The sequence below is a fragment of the Mustela nivalis genome (assembly GCF_964662115.1).
Source record: "Mustela nivalis genome assembly, chromosome: 19".
NCBI lineage: Eukaryota > Metazoa > Chordata > Mammalia > Carnivora > Mustelidae > Mustela > Mustela nivalis.
Genome location: NC_139038.1, coordinates 31,612,453 through 31,630,839, shown reverse-complemented (window position 1 = coordinate 31,630,839; position 18,387 = coordinate 31,612,453). Strand labels below are relative to the sequence as shown.

General features: G+C 49.1%; 1 protein-coding gene across 2 annotated transcripts in view; it reads right to left on the bottom strand.

Annotated features, from left to right (window-relative positions):
- The window catches only part of GRIN2A (glutamate ionotropic receptor NMDA type subunit 2A), a 373,499-nt gene extending 357,225 nt beyond the window's left edge, over positions 1 to 16,274 (bottom strand). For both annotated transcript variants that reach the window (XM_082714121.1, XM_082714122.1), the window contains exons 1-3: positions 15,363 to 16,274; positions 14,603 to 14,793; positions 12,768 to 13,199 (exon numbers count right to left, since the gene is read on the bottom strand). In XM_082714121.1, coding sequence (XP_082570247.1) covers positions 12,768 to 13,181 — 414 coding nt within the window. In that variant the 5' untranslated portion in view covers positions 13,182 to 13,199; positions 14,603 to 14,793; positions 15,363 to 16,274. The remainder of the gene's footprint in view (positions 1 to 12,767; positions 13,200 to 14,602; positions 14,794 to 15,362) is intronic.
- Positions 16,275 to 18,387: the final 2,113 nt, after the last annotated feature.

Genomic DNA, 18,387 nt, shown 5'->3' with positions numbered 1-18,387 from the left:
CTCTCTCACATGCCCTCAACTTACATCCGTAAGACTACTTCCATGTTAGCCGAGACGTATACTGACATATTTGTAGGTGAAATGCACCAGGTCTGACCCCGCCGGGGGGGCTGGAGTTGAAACAACAGCAGTCATGCTTTGGTAACTGTTGAAGCCAGGAGATCGGGACGGGAGGGCTCACAGGATTGTCTCTATTTTTGGATGTGTTTGGAATTTTTCATGGTAAAAGTGTTGCTTTGAATGCTGCCAAAGAGCTTTACGAAGGAAAGAAAAAAATAAGGAATGAAAAACAGTACCAAAAATGAGTATCAATTAACCCGGGCAAGACCAACGGCAATTAATTCCAGTGCAACTGGACTGTGAAGTTTGGGTCTTTATGGTGCGGGAAGAGGTGGAGGGTGCTGGGAGGGTAGGGGGCGCTGCCTCTTTCAGAACCCCGGAGGTGGAAGCCTTGCCGGCCACCTGGCACCGGGGCCCCAGCAAACCTGTCAGTTTCTTGAGCTCAGTGCCCTCTCCCCGTGTTCTGGCTCCATTCACCCGAGTCAACCGATATTACGTTTCCTCGGTCCGACAAATAGCTTTAAAACAATTCGTCTAGAAAAAGATGTTGCTTTCCAGCCCTTGGACTACAGACATGCAAGACAATATGGATTTCAAGTGCCGCTCACTCTTTCTGGCTAGAGTTTCCTGATTTGGAAGAGACAAGATAGAGCAGGAGACATCCAGCCATTTGTGACAACAAAACAGAAATCGGCGAAAAGCTCAATGTTGTGATTGTGAGAACTGCCATCCAGAGGAAAATTCAGGAGCTTTCAAAACAACAGTCAGGGCTGGCAGCCTGGAGGAACACGGCAAGGGGAGGGAAAGGCCTGGATTGTGAGCCGGCGCCGGGGCTTCTGTGAGCCAGTCTCTTCCCCTCCGCAGCTCACCCTCTCCCACCGCGGACGGTTGGGACCTGCAGGGGCAGACGCGTGGGAGGCCAGCCTCTTCTGGCCCCAAGTCCTCAAACGCAACTCTAGACCACAGCCCTCCAGGGCACCTTCTCCGACAAGCCCCCCGCCTTCCCAGCTCTGGATGAGTTGCCCCCTCTGCAAGGTTCCCACATCCCCCCCCCCAATCGCCGGAGTTACCCCAATCCCAGATGCATCACTCTCCTCCAGCTAGATGCACATCAAAGCAGATAACGTGATCACAGATACAGCTGCGGAGCATTCTGGCACAGGGTAAAGGCTCAATAAATGTTTGAAGAATGAACCTATTAATGAGCCAATACATAAATCAATTCCAAAGAGGTCGATGAATGGGTTTCAGAGAATCTGTGGACCCCCAACAATTGCACGCGAATGAGCCATGCGTGTTTCTGGACGTGTATTCCTCGGTGGGGGATGGGTGGTGGGGGGGAGGGTCCATAGTTTTCATTAGTGTATAAAATGATCATGACTCCCTCCCTGACTCACTCCAGATTATTTTATATTCCTTGGGTGAGTATGTGGGCCTAGCTTTGAGGTGCCAGTGATTTTAAGAAGTCACCTTATATTCTAGAGTGAGTTTTTATTTTGTTTTGGGGAAACAAGCACAGCTGGCGACCAGGGGGAAATGATTGATGTCTTCTCACCTCAGTGAGACTTAAGAAGAAAAGATCCTCGGAACATACCAACGCCAGCAAAAATTACAGATGGTGACAAACTGCCACTCCCATGTCGTGTTTCCTCCTTGAATGGGTCACAGGGTCACCTCCACGGAGAGGAACACGTCTGAGGGGCTGTCATGCACAAGTTGAGCAAATATTCTTTCTCTTCAATTCTGTATTATAATTACTTGGATTTTTTTTTTAACCTACTTCTAATAAATAAATAATTAGAAGAGAGCCATTTCCATCACCTGGAACATTGTAAAATTGGAATGCCAAGACAGAGCGTTTGGAAAGCAATTCTGGATTTTTTTTTTCCCTTGGGAGATGTGAAGAGACACAGGAAGTAAGTAAACTTAATGACTACCATCCGGAGCCATTACTACCATAAGGAAATGCAAAATGCAGTGGGGACAACAGACAAGAAAGAAAAAATTGACAACTGGAAATTCAGAGAGGCTCTGGCTCTCTCTCTTTAGAGTTTGAAAGTATCCTTATACAACAACGTGTACAAAAACATGAATATACTTCAGGAAGTAATCACATTAATTGGATGCAGTAGCAAAACTCCTCGTTTGAAGATTGCTGGCAATTATTCTAAACATTGTCTTTGGTAGCTGTACTTCTTAGCCGAAAACATTCCCACTAGTAAATATGACGCCGGCTGACCTACTTATGTTTATATTTATATATGTGTGTGTGACTTGATATATACATAGGTTTTCTGCTTTTCAAATACCGTCTACCCTTCAAGATGATGTAAAGTCCTTTGGGGATTTGAGGTGATGGTGCCGGGATCATAAATTCCTCCCCCATGCCGGGCAAATTTATACTGAATTACTCACACGCTTGCAGAAAGTGAGGATGTGGGTTTTCAGCCAAATCCAAGGGCCTAAAGTACCGGGACTTGGGGATTTAAAAAAAAAAAAAAATTCAAGGATTTGAGAAGTGCAGAGTGACTGAGTTAGAAAGAACCTCAGAGGTGACCCCAATCCGATCTTGCCAGTAGGAGTCCAACTCGCCGCCCCAGATGGGCAGTCACTCTCGGCTCAGCCACATCTGACAGACGTTGTTCCATGAAACATCATGGCCTGCGGTAGGACCTAATGGCCAAAGCTTAGCCCTCACATCAAGCTGGAACTTTATCCCTGATAATTTCATCCTCTGGCCTTAGCTCTGTTCCCCAAAAAATAAAAACAAAAAATAAGACTAAGCCTTCTACCCCATAACAGCCCATCTCTCCTGTCGTCTCTGAGACTTCTCCAGGCTGGACCTCTCTAAATATTTTCTTCTGAGACTCTTCCTATAAGTCATTTAGATCCATGCAATCCTGAAGGCCCTGAACCAGGACGCACTGTAGTTTTCCAACATCCATCTTTAAATATCATCCCCCAAAACAAAGTCAAGTCTACAGATCATGGTGTTTTGTGTTGCTGGAGACATCATCAGTTATGCCACTTATACATTGCTTCTACACCCCTGCTAATAGCAGCAATCTTTGCATTGATGGCAATTATCCATTCTTGAAACAGAATCTTGACTGTTGAACTTTTCCAGTGATGTTCAAGGGTTGGTATGGGACCCAGTTCTGGCCAATGATATGTAAGGGGACATCAACTCTAATGGAAAAAGAGAGGGCCTAGAAGAAAGCTTCTTCTCCCCCTTTTTGAATGCTGGCTTATGAAGATGTGATGGCTGGTACAGAAGCAGCCATTTTGTGACCAAGAGGAAACAATTGCTGAGAGAGGCAAAATACAAAAATAGAAAGGACCTGAGTCTTTGATGGGTTACTGAGTCACTAAATCAGACCTTGTCACTAAATCAGGCTCCTAGTTAAACAAAAAAAACAATGTGTCTTAATTGTTTAAACCACGACTGGTCAAACATTCTGTTACTTGCAGCTAAAAACACTCCTAACAATAGAAAAGGTATAATGGGGCTATTATCTCCCTTGATTTGACATTATATTTGCAGAAATGTGGCCTTCACTTTTTTTTTTTTTTAAGATTTTATTTATTTATTTGACAGAGAGAGATCACAAGCAGGCAGAGAGAGAGGAGGAAGCAGGCTCCCTGATGAGCAGAGAGCCCGATGCGGGCCTCGATCCCAGGACCCTGAGATCATGACCTGAGCCGAAGGCAGAGGCTTAACCCACTGAGCCACCCAGGCACCCTGGCCTTCACTTTTTTAAGGGCCATCTCACTACCTAGAATCTGCTGTGCATCTGGTCTAAAACAAACAAGCAAATAAACAAAATCCCTGTGATTGGAGATCACAATCTCAAATGCTCGCAGACACCATGCAATTAACATAACTGGGTGAATCTGGACAGATGGGAGATAACAGGGAGCAAGGGCATTGAAATTCAAGCATTTTAAATAGTATATTAGTGAAATAAAATACTAATGTCTCTCTGAGGCAGATTCAGCAGGCAGTCCCCCAGTTCATGACCCTTGCAAAAATCATTCTCAGGTTTAGAAGCTACATCTCCCCCTTCCTGCAAGAGTATCATTTCTTCTGAAGTCCTCCAGTGCACCCTGTAGCATGGGTCCCTCCCTTCAATCCGGAAAGACAGTCCTGAATTCTAATTCCATCAGCCAACATCTTAACCAATCTGGATAAGCCAACCAAACTATTAACATAAAAATCTATTGTCCCTCTTGAAACTAAGCCCCTTGTCTAAACCAGCTGGATTCACAATCATTAACTTAAGAAGGTAATGAAATCAGAGCGTAAATAGAACCATGTAAGGATTCTTTAATCAAATACCTCGGGGGCTGCCAGGTTCCCTGGGCTATCACTGAGTTGTTTTATCCCTGGCAGAGACAAAATGAAAAACTGTGTCTGTCCACACCCTGAAGCCCTAAGCCCGGATGCAAACATAAGGTCTGATCAGGGGAGTTATTTACTGCAAAGCTCCCTGAGACCGGCTCCTCTAGAGGTCACTTCTGCACTGGCAACATTTGCCTTTACTTTGCCAGGATAAACCCCCGGCAAGTGTGCAGAACTAAAAGCACCTGGCTGTCCCAGGAAATTCATATTCCTCTTCATGTTCATATCAAGGAAACGTGCGTCGGTTCATGTTGGACTGTCCACTTCTCAGAGTTCTACAGGGATTCATCCCCACTTTCATATCCCTACATGGCCCTTCATCATTTCTCTAGTGATTACAAAGCACATGCACATTTGACAAAAATAAATGCTACAAAACACAGGAACAGAACCAAGAGCATTCCTGGAGTAAATACTTATTATGAGCCAAGCACTGAGCTACTCTATGAAGTAGGTACTTTTTTTTTTTTTATTTTTAAGATTTCATTTATTTATTTGACAGAGAGAGAGAGAGATCACAAGCAGGCAGAGAGGCAAAGAGAGAGGAAAAAGCATGCTCCCCACTGAGCAGAGAGCCCAACGCGGGGCTCAGTCCCGGGACTCTGAGATCATGACCTGAGCAGAAGGCAGAGGCTTAACCCACTGAGCCACCCAGGTGCCCCAGTAGGTACTATTTCTGCCTCTGTTTGGAACATGAAGACACTGAGGTCAGGCTGGGGTCAGAAACAAACAAAAGACACTGAGGCCCAAAGCCTTTGAGGGGTGTCCCCAAGATCACCCAGCTGGTAAGTGAAAGCCTGAATTTCAACTCAGACAACCTAACTCAAAGGTTCAACTTATTCACCATGCCGGAATGACATTTCTTCAAAGACTGACGTAGCCACGAGTCTACCACTCAAAGATAACCACTGCTCACTTTGTGGGATGTTTCTTGTTGGTCTTTCCTTGAAGGTGAAAAAATTTTCAGAGCTGGAATAGGCCTTAGAGATGATACCACTCCAACCCTTGTTTTGCAGGAGAGCCCAAGGCCCAGAAAGGTAAAGGGCCTTTCTCCAGGTCATACTATATTTGGAAACGGGATATAGGTCCTCGAACCCTTTGTGCAAGGTTTTCTGGGGCCTTCGGACTCAAGTTGCTTGGTAGGGGCTTCATGGAGTACTGTGTTGAGAAGGGTCTAAGGCCTGTGGGCTCAGAAATGCTACAGCAGATTAGTGATGGCAGCAGGGAACACAGCAGCCTGGCCACGTGCCCATCAGGAATTTGCCACCTACCAAGAAGTAGCCCCTGGAAGAGAAGGAGAATGCCAGGGGAAGGCTTTCTTAATAAAGACCAGCTATGCTCTTCACCTGCATGGGGGATCTCAAACCCCAGCGCCTTCAGGGCCAGGTCTCTAACATGAATGAGTCAAGTGGGCAAGAGGAGAAATGAACAAAGGAACAGCACCTGCCCTAGGGGGTGGGGTGCCAGTCACCTCCACCCAGCCGCTGGCTGCCAAGGGGATAGATGGGGCCGGTGTTCCCCAGCCTGCTGATTTTTTCCAATAAAGCATGAAATTCGGATTTCTTAAAAACCGCGATGTCTCCTAACGTTAATGCTGGCAACGCCGTCAAATTTGAATAATAAACAGGAGGTGCAGGACAAGCAAAATACACCTGCTAATAACATTATAATCTCTTATTTTGATGATGGCCTGACTGAAGCCATCACTCTATGTTACAAACCCAAGATTCTATTTCTCTTCTCTTCTCTCACTCTCTCTCCCTTTCCGCCCCTCCCTCCCCCTCCATCACTCCATCCAGAGAAGCATTTCCCACCTGGGGCTACCATAAAGAACATACACACTGCCCCCTCCGAACCCACCAGAACACAGCTATCCAGAGTCCAGGTGATTACCAATGACTCCAAGGGCCACTTGGGAAGTTAGTCATCCTCTCAGGGTGATACCTTTTGCTCTCCGATGACTTACGTAAGGAGGAGTAGATGATTGCATCTGACATGCCTCATCGCAAAGGCTAAAGATAGGCCTCCCCACTCTCTCAGGAACTACCTGATGCCTTCATGGCAGGGGCTGAGTGGGCTCCACCAATACTGCCATGTGCGTGTCTGCCCTTTCCATGAGCTTTCAGTGTTTCACTCAAAGCCAAACTCGAGAGCTGCCAGGTTATAAGAGAAAGTTCCACCTCCTGCTGATGACCTATTACTCAGCAGCACCATCCGGGCCTTTTGTATGGAACCCCCCAGTTTCCGTTAATCTAAAGGGTGGCTAGTAATTATCTGCCCATGAGAGAGTAAGAGGAGACTTGGCACACACCCATGACATCAACCGCCATTTAGGGAACCAACACTGCACAGAAAGCCCTAAACCACAGTGTGGCAAGTTCATCTGGAAACTGGAGCAAGCTGGCATCAGAACCAACACCTTGATTCATTCAGTCAACAAACATTTACCAAGAAACAAATGCAAAGGGCAAGATCAGCACAAGGTGCCAAGAAGAACACACAGGTGAACCAGAAATCAACCTTACTAAAGGTGGAAAAATAGAAATATTAGTTTCAATGAATGTGGTAAAAACAGAATACTCCACAGCCCTTTAAAATCATATTTGAGGAGCGCTTGGGTGGCTCAGTGAGTTAAGCGTCTGCCTTCAGCTCAGGTCATGATCTCAGGGTCCTGGGCTTGAGTCCTACATCAAGCTCCTTGCTGAGCAGAGAGCCTGCTTCTCCCTCTCCCTCTGCCTGCCACTCCCCTTCCTTGTGCACACACACTCTCTCTTCCTCTGTCAAATAAATAATTTTTAAAATTATTTTTAAAATAATAATAATAATAAAATAACATTTGGGAAGTCTACTTAATAATAAGGGAAAATTCCATGAATACATAATCAAGTTTGAAAAAAATAAAAGCAGGACGTGAAATATAACTGGGTCAAAATTAGAGTGAACACCCTCAGTAAACTTCCTCTTCTCCTAAGACATAGAATTTATAGATAAATCTTTAGATGTTTTAAAATTTACATAGTACTGCTTGGAAATAGGAAAAGGGAATCACAGATCAAAAATGAAGAGGACTCCCTGAAAATAAGGGAATCAAAAGAATGGGACTCTACAATTTCACGTAGGAATCAAAGTCACATGGTTCATGGAGGATGGGTTCAAAATGAGCCATGGAAGCAGAGGCCCCAACATCTACCCAGGGGTAAGAGGCAAAACTGTACCCAGAATCATGCTGCTAGAAATCATGGCCAAAAAGGTTGCCCCTGTCTGTGGCAAGGAGCCAAAATGAAGCAACTTACATTAGACTGAGATCCAAGCCTGCATGAAAGGATGTATAGAACAGGGAGAAAGCTCTAAGCTTAGCTGTTGACATGAGATTTACTATCCTTGCAGACAAAGGGCAGAGGGAATCATAAAATCACCTTAAAAATTCACAAACAAAAATCAGAGGACATATGAGGACATCCAATGATCAGAATCTACAAAATGAAAGAATTCATACCTGAAGAAACAAAGACGCTAAAGCAATCAGAGAAGAACTTTTCAGTCCTTTTTTCCCCCCCTCTAATCCTCAAAGGGACAGAGGAAGGATTTACATTCCCAAAGTGAAAAAGAGTTTTGTTATAAAACAAAAAAAAGCAAGGAGGTATAAAAAGGGGCCAATCATTCATCTTGGAAATAAGATGAACTACTGTTGAAATTAAAAGCTTAACGGAGGCTGGGTGGCTCACTGGGTTCAAGCCTCTGCCTTCAGCTCAGGTCATGTTCCCAGGGTCCTGGGATCGAGCCCCGTATGGGGCTCTCTGCTTGGCAGGGAGCCTGCTTCCTCCTCCCTCTCTCTCTCTGCCTATTTATGATCTCTGTCAAATAAATAAATAAATAAAAATCTTAAAAAAAAAAAAAAAGCTTAACAGAGAGGCAAAATAAGAGGCCAGGTACAAATAAAAAGAGCTGGTTAGGGGTGCCTGGGTGGCTCAGTGGGTTAAGCCTCTGCCTTTGGCTTGGGTCATGATCCCAGGGTCCTGGGATCAAGCCCCGCATTGGGCTCTCTGCTCAGCGGGGAGCCTGCTTCCTCCTCCCTCTCTCTGCCTGCTTCTCTGTCTACTTGTGATCTCTGTCTGTCAAATAAATAAATAAAATATTAAAAAAAAAAAAAGAAGAAGAGCTGGTTAACTGGAATACAGAACTAAGGAAACCTTCCCAAACATTGCACAGGGAGACACAGAACTGGGAAAAAAAAAAACCAAAAAGTTTAATTTAAGATACCTGGACGATTGGGGTGCCTGGGTGGCTCAGTGGGTTAAGCCGCTGCCTTCGGCTCAGGTCATGATCCCAGGGTCCTGGGATCGAGCCCCACGTCATCGGGCTCTCTGCTCAGCAGGGAGCCTGCTTCCTCCTCTCTCTCTGCCTGCCTCTCTGCCTACCTATGATCTCTGCCAAATAATAAATAAAATCTTAAAAAAAAAAAAAATACCTGGACGATGGATCAAGAAACTACATATGGAGAGAACAGAGAAAATGTTGGAGAGGAAAGATCCAAAACATAATGGCTGAGATTTTTTCTGGAATTAAAGAAAACCCTGGATCTTCTGACTAAAAAAAGCCCACAGAGTGCAAAGTACAAAAAAAAAAAAAAAAAAATCCCATATATGCAGTATAATCCTGAACTGATAAGTAACTAAATAGAGCTCAGAAGGAAATAGACCCACGTGTCCAACTGTGGTTACGCTGGTGACAGAACTTAGAGAGGAGAACTTTATTTTTTCTTTAAACGTTAATATACTTTCTAAGCAGTCCACAGTGAAACATTAGGTTTATAAACTGGGAGAGAGAGTATTCATTATTTCAAATACACATAAACACACTTTTTAAAAAAAAGGTTTGTCCTCAAGGAACTTACATTCTAGCAGAGGAGATGAGGTATGGATAGAAATGTCATATAAAACAAAGTCCATGGACAGATGTAGCTAAAATCTAAGCAAGCCTTGCCTTTTCCCCAAGGAGCCATTAAAAGTGGAGGAGAGGGTCAAGGACGTGAGGACACTGAGCAGAAATGTGAACGTCTAGGGCATATGCCCGATGTATTAGGGACTATTGCAGCAACAAGAATGTATTCCATTTGGAGAGGATCAAAATGGCCAAACCAAGATAAGAGTAGAACTGTATCTCTACAGCAACCATTACTTTCACCTCTAACTTAATTATATTTCAAGACCACCCATTGATAGAAGGAAACATTAACATCTGTCTTGTAAATTAACACCACAAAAATGTGCCACTTAACACATTTCCATTATTATAAGGCTTTGTTCTTTTTTTCCTTGGGTTAAGTAGACTGAAGGAAAGGTAAAAATGGTGTGTGTGTGGCAGGGTGGGTGGGGGTGTGTGTGTTCAATTTACCTGATAATCAAATTAACTACCATTCTTGTCCACAGGGACACTAGTAACTATCATGTTACCAATTTGGAAGTGAAAACAAACACAAGTATGTTCTGGTCTTTACCAAATGAACATCATGTTAGGGGAAGACAGAAAGGCCTTTTCCCTTTGGGGAGATGCAGACTTTGTGGCCACGGCACCATGGGCACACTCAACCACTCAAGGTAAGTTTTAGGCAACATCTCATGGCTGCTTCTTCCAAACAAACTGCATTCAGCATTCAGCTCCCAAAAAAACAGGTGGTAAAGGCACAAGCCAACTAGATGTGCTACTAATGGAAGGAAGGGCTGTTCACATCTCAGACAATCTCTTTCCTTTTTTTAACACATCCAAGTTTCTCAAAATACCACTCTTTAACCCACCTCCACTCAACATCACCTGCTCATCCCACACGTGAGGCCCAACATATACCCCAACATTATCTGCGCTAACTTCTTTGATTCCCTGCAATTAAGACCAACTTGGAAAGCCCTGACGATAATGAGGAGTAACCAATTCTCTTCACCATCTTTGAACCAATGTATATTTCCTTCCTCTCTTTGTCAGCTTTTAAATCTCTCTCTAATCTTGATTCTCTGAAAATGTCCTTTCTCATCTTTCTCTTGCCATTTCCTGATTCCCTTTTCCTTCTGTACTCTTCAATGGGGTCATGCTCTTGTCCAATCTCCATTAGGCAGCTTCATTCTACAGAAGAGGAGGTTGCTTCCGCCCATACCCTCAAAACTCCCCTTCTAATACTCCTTTAAGGAAGGAGCAGCTGCTGGTCCAGTAGGTCCAAGCCTGACATTCACAGTGGGCAGGGTAGCTGTATATCAAACAAGTGCTCAACTATGAGCCCACTCTCTGTTCCTGCTCCTTTGCCTCCAGGCTGATGGGTAAGTCAGGTAAGAGCCTGAGCCACACACCTGCCAGCTCAGCCCTCCCAGCCTCAAGACTCCTTCTCCAAGTCAGATTTCACCATATGTCCCCGCAGATTATGCTGGCCCTAATCAATCCATTCATTTCACTTTCAACATGGCTACTGTCTTTTGCATGTTGCTTCTTTGGTCAAAACTTCAGAAGGGAGGAGGGGTCAGTGGTAATATTTAGATCCTCAAATCACACTCCAAACCCCTGCTAGAAACTGTAGTTCTTCTTCATGCCTTCATCAGAGGGTCGGTCATTCCTTACACACAAGCCCTAGGCTCTGATTCATTGTACCTCTCCATGGCTTAGAACCTCCTATAAAATGAGACTAATTCCCTGACCCTCTTGAAGATGGGATGACAACGTTAGAGCATAGGCTTCATTTGCTGGAATGTGAGATCACAGCTGGAGAACAAAACACTGAGATCTAGTTCCGTTTCCCACCATGTGGGCCCAGCCAAGTCATTATCTGCCCCCCACACACCCCCGTGCCTCAGGCACTTCATCTGAAAGTTGTAGGATGATCTAAGAGACTCCAAGACCCTTCCCAGCTTGAGAAATTAGTGGCAGGGCCACCTGTTCCCTACTCTATTTCATCCAAGAAAGGAGCCCCCCAAAAACCGAGAGGTGGCTGGGAAAAGGCTCAGCCACACGTAGAAATTCTGCTAGGCTGCAAACCAGTTAAAATGAATGTTTAATAAGATACTGCATCGGTTGTATACTTCGGCTGAATGTGCTGCAGCCCAGGAGACCTGAAAGAATTAATACGGTTCCCAAAGGAGCTGGTGGGAATTGCTGAGGCAGAGGCAGAATCTGATTTGATGAATATAAAAGTGCTTTGAGAGCGTCAGAAAGAAAGTGCCCTGACAAATGTCTGCTTGCTCCATGTGGATGTCTCCTGCTATCTAAGGAACACACTCCAAGATGCTCTCAGGGCTGGAGACCATGGCATCCGAGGCCAAGCACCCTCTCCTCTCCTTCCTACCCCACCCCAGTCCTTCCGTGGGGCTTCGAGATACAGTGCACCCATGAGTCTATTTTTTTCTCCTTCCTTACTTTGGTTCTCCCTTCTGGCCCTCTTCCATCCCTCGGCTTCTGCATGACCCTCAAATCAGGCTCTCGTAACGTCTCATTCCAGTCTGAAGTCTCTCTCTCTACTCTTCCCCAAACCAATACTCCCAGGGGGTCCACAGAAAGACCTTATCTCTCATTCTAAGCCAAGAGATGTGGACACACCTTTCATTAGGACACTCTGCAACTTCCTACCAAAACCCATCCTGGGGAGGCAACCCCTCCATTTACCCCTGCTAGCCCCACTCACGGAACATGTAGGGAAATGCCAGGACCTCCATGCTCAGGGTCTGTGCTCAGTTCTCTCTACTCAATCCTTAGAGGAACACCCTCCTGGGTGCCTCTAGCCCAGGACTTCTCAAACCCTCTACCCCATTTTCCCCAACAGCAGACAGTCTGTGGAAACATGACATTTCTCTGCCCTTTTGTGCTTTACCTAAAAACTATGCATTCTATTCTGTAACATACCCACGTTTAATCATTTTAAAAATAGTTTTAGACACTTACCACAGAGGGAAAAATTGACATTTCCCCACAAATCGGGTAAAGCTGATATTCTAGAAACATGAGCCATAGCATTGCAAGTATCCCCAGGCTCACCTCTGGGCACTGTTTGGAAAGCTCCAAGCGTTCCACCACCCCATTACACATTACACGTCTGCATTTTCTGAGTTCTTCCTGGACAGCCAAAGTGCCTCTGAGTACCCCACTCTCGGAACCAAGGAAAAATGCATTTCCATTCATTTCTGGGTTGGAGAGGCAGGACCTGGCTCTCACCAGGACCACGACACTCTTTCAGATCAAAACAGATGCCAGGGGCTCCCAAAGACCTGTGGAGGCTGTGTTATGATGGCACACTTCTGGGTCCTGGCAGCGTATCACCTCTCCGACTTACCTTGTCAGCCATGATCATAGACGCGCCCCCGTGGATGCCCAGGATGGGTATGAAAGTCTGCGAAGAGATAAAATCCAGCATCTGAGCCACGGCCTCCTGGTCGGTGTCGTCCCCAAAGACAAGGCCATGGATGCGCGCCCCAGACATGAGGTCGCACACATGCGTAATGAGGCTCTTGGGGTCCGTCCGGTTCATCAGCAGGGCTACCACGTTCACGTCCAGGGGCAGCCCTGCTGCCTGCTCTGGGCCCCACAGGTTTCGCAGTTCGCGCTCCGTCACGTCGTGGCTGTGACCCAGCAGCACCGCAATGTTCAGCGCCGGGGTACCCTTCTCCGCCGCCGCGCCCTGCGCCGGGCCGCGCCAGACCAGAAGGGCCGGCAGCACCAGCAGGGTCCAATAACCCAGTCTGCCCATAGTCGCCACTTACGGTCCCTGCAAGGTGGAGAGGGAGAGTCAGCGCCACAGGGAGCAAGGGTTCTAGAGGTAGGGGATCACTGACCCAGGCCCTGGCTCTAGGAGCCAGGTAAGGCACCCATCCCCCGAGCAAGCTCACAGAGTCCCTGCCTCCATTCCCCATTCCCGATGCCATCCACATCCCTCCGCCCAACTCTATCCACAATCCCGTCGGAGCTAATTCTCCGTCCGTCCCCAAGTTCATCTTTGCATCCAACCTCCTTCTCACCCCATCTCCAGCCTCTTCTCCATACGTAACTCTGCCCACATCTCCCACCACATCCCCAAGTTAGCTGTGGACCAGAGCCCCCTGAGCGTAGGCGCCCAGAGCAAACCCTCCATCCACCGGTCTCCCACCTGCCTAGTGCAGACCAAGTTACCAACCCCGCCCCCCGGTGGCGAGGAGCGAACTACAGACCAGCCCCCGTGTGCGGAGGCGGTGCTGAGACTCCGCAGCCCCGCTCCCGCGCTAGGCTATTCGACCCCGCCCCCTGTGAACCTGCCGGGCGCAGCACAGACCTGGCTCCACAGGGCCCCCGCTGCAGACCCGGAACCCCCACCCCGGCCCCGTGCATGAGAGTGAGGACACTCGCTCGTGCGCCCCAGGGTCCCGGGTGCCTAGGGGGAAATTAGGGTTCACTCCGCCTCGCGTGGAACCACTCAACAGAAGGCGGGCCTCAGGGCCCGCCCCCTACTCTCGCGCCTGCACACACACGCGCACACACACACACGCCCTCTCTCACGCGCGCCGCGTGCAATGCAGAACCCCGGAGAGGAGGGAAGGCGCGTCCCCCCACCCCGTGGGCCGGCGCGTGGGAGCTGGCAGAGAACGTGCGTGGGGGGAAAGGTAGGCTCCTAAGCAGCTTTCCGACGGACGCGAACTGTACAGCCCTTCCCCAGACTTCCCACCCCAAATCCTGTTACCAAGTCGTAAGGGCATGTGGGCAGTGGTCTGCACAACCTCACAGGCACGCGCGCGTTTCTGCGCACAGCCGCAGGCCGCCGTAGCGGTACCCACAGCCATCCGAAGTCCGCACACGTCCTCAGTCAGTGCACACACATGTATCGCGCTAGGTGCACAACTGCGCGTGCCTGCAAATATCAGCACAGTCGTGCACGCGGGCCCAGGCGCGCGCCCCTCGGGCCCGGCGCTGCCGGAGCCAGGGGAAGTTGAGGAGAACTCGTTCTGGCCTTGGCACTCTTCGGGTGAGCGTCCCGGAGCACGGAGCCGCAGCGCCCCCTGGTGCTCCTCCCGCGCCTCGCTAACAGATGCTCCCTCTCCCGCTTCCTCTCCCTCTCTCCTGATCCTTCTCCCGCTCTCTCTCCGGTCGAGTCTTCCTCTTCCCCGGCCGGCCGAGCCCAGGTCTCCCGCTGGGACGTACCTGTAGCCGGAGAAGGTCGAGGATGCAGTGGGGCGCGCTGCGCGCACGAGCATCTCGGCCGCCTCAGCAGCCACCGGGTTTAGCGGGTTCCCGCATGCTGCGGCCCCCGCGCGCTCCCCTGGCTGTCCCGCGCTGTCCGCATCGCCCCCACGGGGGGCGGCTATCCCAGCCGGAGGCTCTGCAGCAGGGCTCTATCGGGGTGGAGAAGAGACAGAAAGGCAGGGTCAGCCTACCGGCAGGGAAAAAGGCACTGGGGGGCAGGCTCAGTCCGCAATGCTGACAGCCCCCTGTGCGCACAGGGGGCTAGACCGGAGAGGGGGAGCTGAAGCTCGGTGCCCAAGACCCCTGTGCGGATCCTCAGACCCTGCGGTCGATATGGAGATCTCCGCTTCGGGGCGCACAGGAGAACCGGAGCCCCAGGTTGGCCACGCACGAGAAGCTAACTAGGCATCTCCACCCTCACCCCCTACCACCCGGTGCCGGCTGCTGGGAGTTGTTCGGTCAGGAGCTGCTGAGCGAGGGGGGTAGGGAGAAAAAGAGGAGGGAATGGGGGGGGGGGCGGCTGGCTGAGTTTGCGATGAGCCGGCAGGAGAGGGGGAGGGAAGGACTCGGGCTCCCGCGGTCCCGGATCCCCGAGGGAGGTGCGATCATATCCACGCAACGACCCCCTTGCGTTCCTGCCGCCCCCTCCTATTCAGGCCTCCCACCGTCTTTCCCTCAAAGGGGCCGCCCAGGCCCCGCGTCCCGCGCCAGCACTCACCGCAGCCTCTCTCCACATAGTTCTCAGCAGTAGCCGCTCCTGGTCATCTCCAGGGCTGATGGCTGCGGCCCCGACTCTCAGCGCTCACCCAGCCCCATGCTCCGGCCAGCCCCGCGGCTCCTCCCTCCAAAAGCCGGAGCTCGGCTTCCAGCCCTACTCCGGACAGCAGCTGCCGGGTCCTCTGAGCGCGCCCGAGAGCCCTCTCCGCAGCCCAGGCTCCGGGCTGGTGGTGTGTGTGAGGGCGAGTGTGTGTGTGAGTGAGTGTGGGAGCGCGCGCGCGCGTGTGGCCGGGGATCCCCGCGGTCCCCGCCAGAGAGAGGCACGGGCGGGGGATAGCAGCTCCCTCTGGGCCCTTCGCTGCGGGGCCAGCTCGCCACCAGGCTTTCAGCTCCTCATTTCCCGACGGGAGTCGGAAAGCGCCTAGCCACCCTGGCTCACAGCACTGGCAAAAGCGGGCTTCTGGGGCGGGCTTCTGATGCGGTCGCCTCGGAGGAAGAGGAGGAGGAAGGCAGGGGCGCCCCCACGCCAACTTAGGGACTTGTTCTCAGTCGACTAGACGCAGCAGCCCCCGCGACAGTCAGAGAGGCTTGGAGCTCCAGTGGGTGAAAGCATCTCCCGCCCGTAGCCACCCTCCCGGGAGGCGGGCCGAGGCAGACCCCGCAGTCCCTCGGCGGCGGCGCGGAGCACGGCCACCGGTTCCCGGAGCGCACGGCGGCGACAGGGCCAGGATAGGCGGTAGCCTGGCGAAGGGGTGCCTGCGGCGGCGTGCCGCTATCCGCGGTGCTGAAGCCACGCTTTCCGCCCGCTCCTGAGCGTCTGGTGCGGCTGAAGAATCAATTATTCAGATCTCTGCTACCGCTTCCTCCTCCCCCAGTGCCTCGCGCTGGGTACAGCAATCCCCCTCCACGCACAGGCGCGCCGACCCACACACACACACACGCACACACACACACGCACACATACACACACACACACACCACAGAATCTGCTTCAGTGCTTCTTCCAGTGCATCGCCACCCCCGGAAGGGAACCCACTCCTCTCCTCTTGGGGAGCCAGAATCCTAAAAGTAAAGACATCTCTACATCCCCCACTTGCTTCCTTCTTGTTTTCTAAGTTATAGCAAACAAAAGTCGCCCTGAGGCTGCCACTTCTAAGCTACCAGCAGGGGTGAGCCAGAGAGCATGGGACTGCCTGGGTGTTTGAGGCCTGGCTGGTTTGAATTCTGGGATTTGGGCATGAAAAACATTGTGCAGTGAGGAACTCTGCCCTCTTTACACTCAGCTGTATCTCTCCTTCCAGCTCTTCGGTCCCCACTTTCCTTACCTCAAGGCCTGGAAAGAAAGAGGCCTTAAATTACACGAGGTTTTTGTAATCACTGTTCTTTTCTAACCCTGCAATCTCCACTCATTAGCTTGACGTCACCTTTGGGCTTGCTCTACCTTTATCTTCCCTTATCAATTGCTACTCTGGAAAGTGAAGACAGTAAAAATATCTATTTCTCACAGTTATTGCAGAAAGAAAATGAGATAGCCTTAGTAAAGGAGCCAACAAAATCTGGCACATAGTAGGTGCTCAAACAACACGAGGGCCCTACAAGGTGGCCTAAGAGGGAAGGGCCTCTTTCCAGGAATGCTGAATACTGACTACTGGAATGGAGACAGGAAAGGGACAAAGTTTAGAGAACTATAGTTTTATTATCAAGCTGGCTGTTGTATGTTAAGTTCTCTGGAGTTTTATTATTCAAAAGATGGAAAGAATGGAAGAAATTCTGGAAGGTAAATGAAAATGGTGGGTTGTGTGGAAGACAGCAAAGAACAGAGAAGCATTCCATTTCTTGAGGCTGTAATTGGGTTGAGCTGGATTGAGTGAAGATGATCATTTCCTGGATTCTGACACAAGTATAGGACCCTAGTTTGGAAACTTCCAGGGAAATGAGGCTCTTTTGTTTAAAGGATGTATAAATTATGTGCAATGAAACATACATCTCTTAAGAATTCAGCTCAAGTTTTAAAATTATAAGCATCTGTGTAGACCCTCAACCCAAAAAAGTTATAAACTACTGCTATCACTCTCGGAAAGTATCCTGTGTCCCTCTGTTGTTAATCCCACATCCCCCTAGTAGAAACCACAATTTTTTTCTAACATGATATATCAGCTTGGCTTATTTTCAAACCTCATATGAATGGATCCTACATTGTACATTTTTCGGTGACCGGCTTTTTTCATTTAACCTAACGTCTGGGAGAGTCATCAATGTTGCTCTATGTAACAGCTACTTTTCCTTTGTTGTTGCTGAGTACCATCCCACTATATGAATAAACCACTTTGTGTATCTAAATCTCCTACTGATGGCCATGTGGATTGTATTCATGGAACTTTTTAAAATACAGGTGGTTGCACCCATTTTTAGATCTTCCCCATCAAAATCTTCAGTGGTGAAGCCAAGGATATGTATTTGATTTAACCCAGAGATGACTCTGATGATGCCCTGTTTAATAACCCACCATACTTTCCATACTTGTACATCAACACAGACTCCACAATAGTCTTTGATAACAACTATTGGCATGGAGAGTTTGAAGTCATTCATGACCAGACTCATAGAAAGGTAGATCAAACAGGTGTGGTCTCTTCTGAATCCAGAAAGAAGACAGTCCTCCATCTGAAGGACAGGCAGTTAGAGTTGCCCCAGGCTAGACTCCTCCCCCATGTGGACAGCCATTTAGGGTCACACACCTTGAACCCCAGCATGCAGGTAGAGACTGTAACAGTCATTACAATGAACTCCGTGTTATCTGCAAAAGCTAAACCAACTACAGAGCTTAGGACCCTGAGCAGGATTTGCTACTCAAGACTTTCAGATGGAAAACCTTCATAGCAGGGGCGCCTGGGTAGCTCAGTGGGCTAAGCTTCTGCCTTGGGCTCAGGTCATGATCTCAGCGTCCTGGAATTGAGTCCCACATCGGGCTCTCTGCTCAGCAGGGAGCCTGCTTCCTGTCTCTTTGCCAACTTGTGATTTCTCTC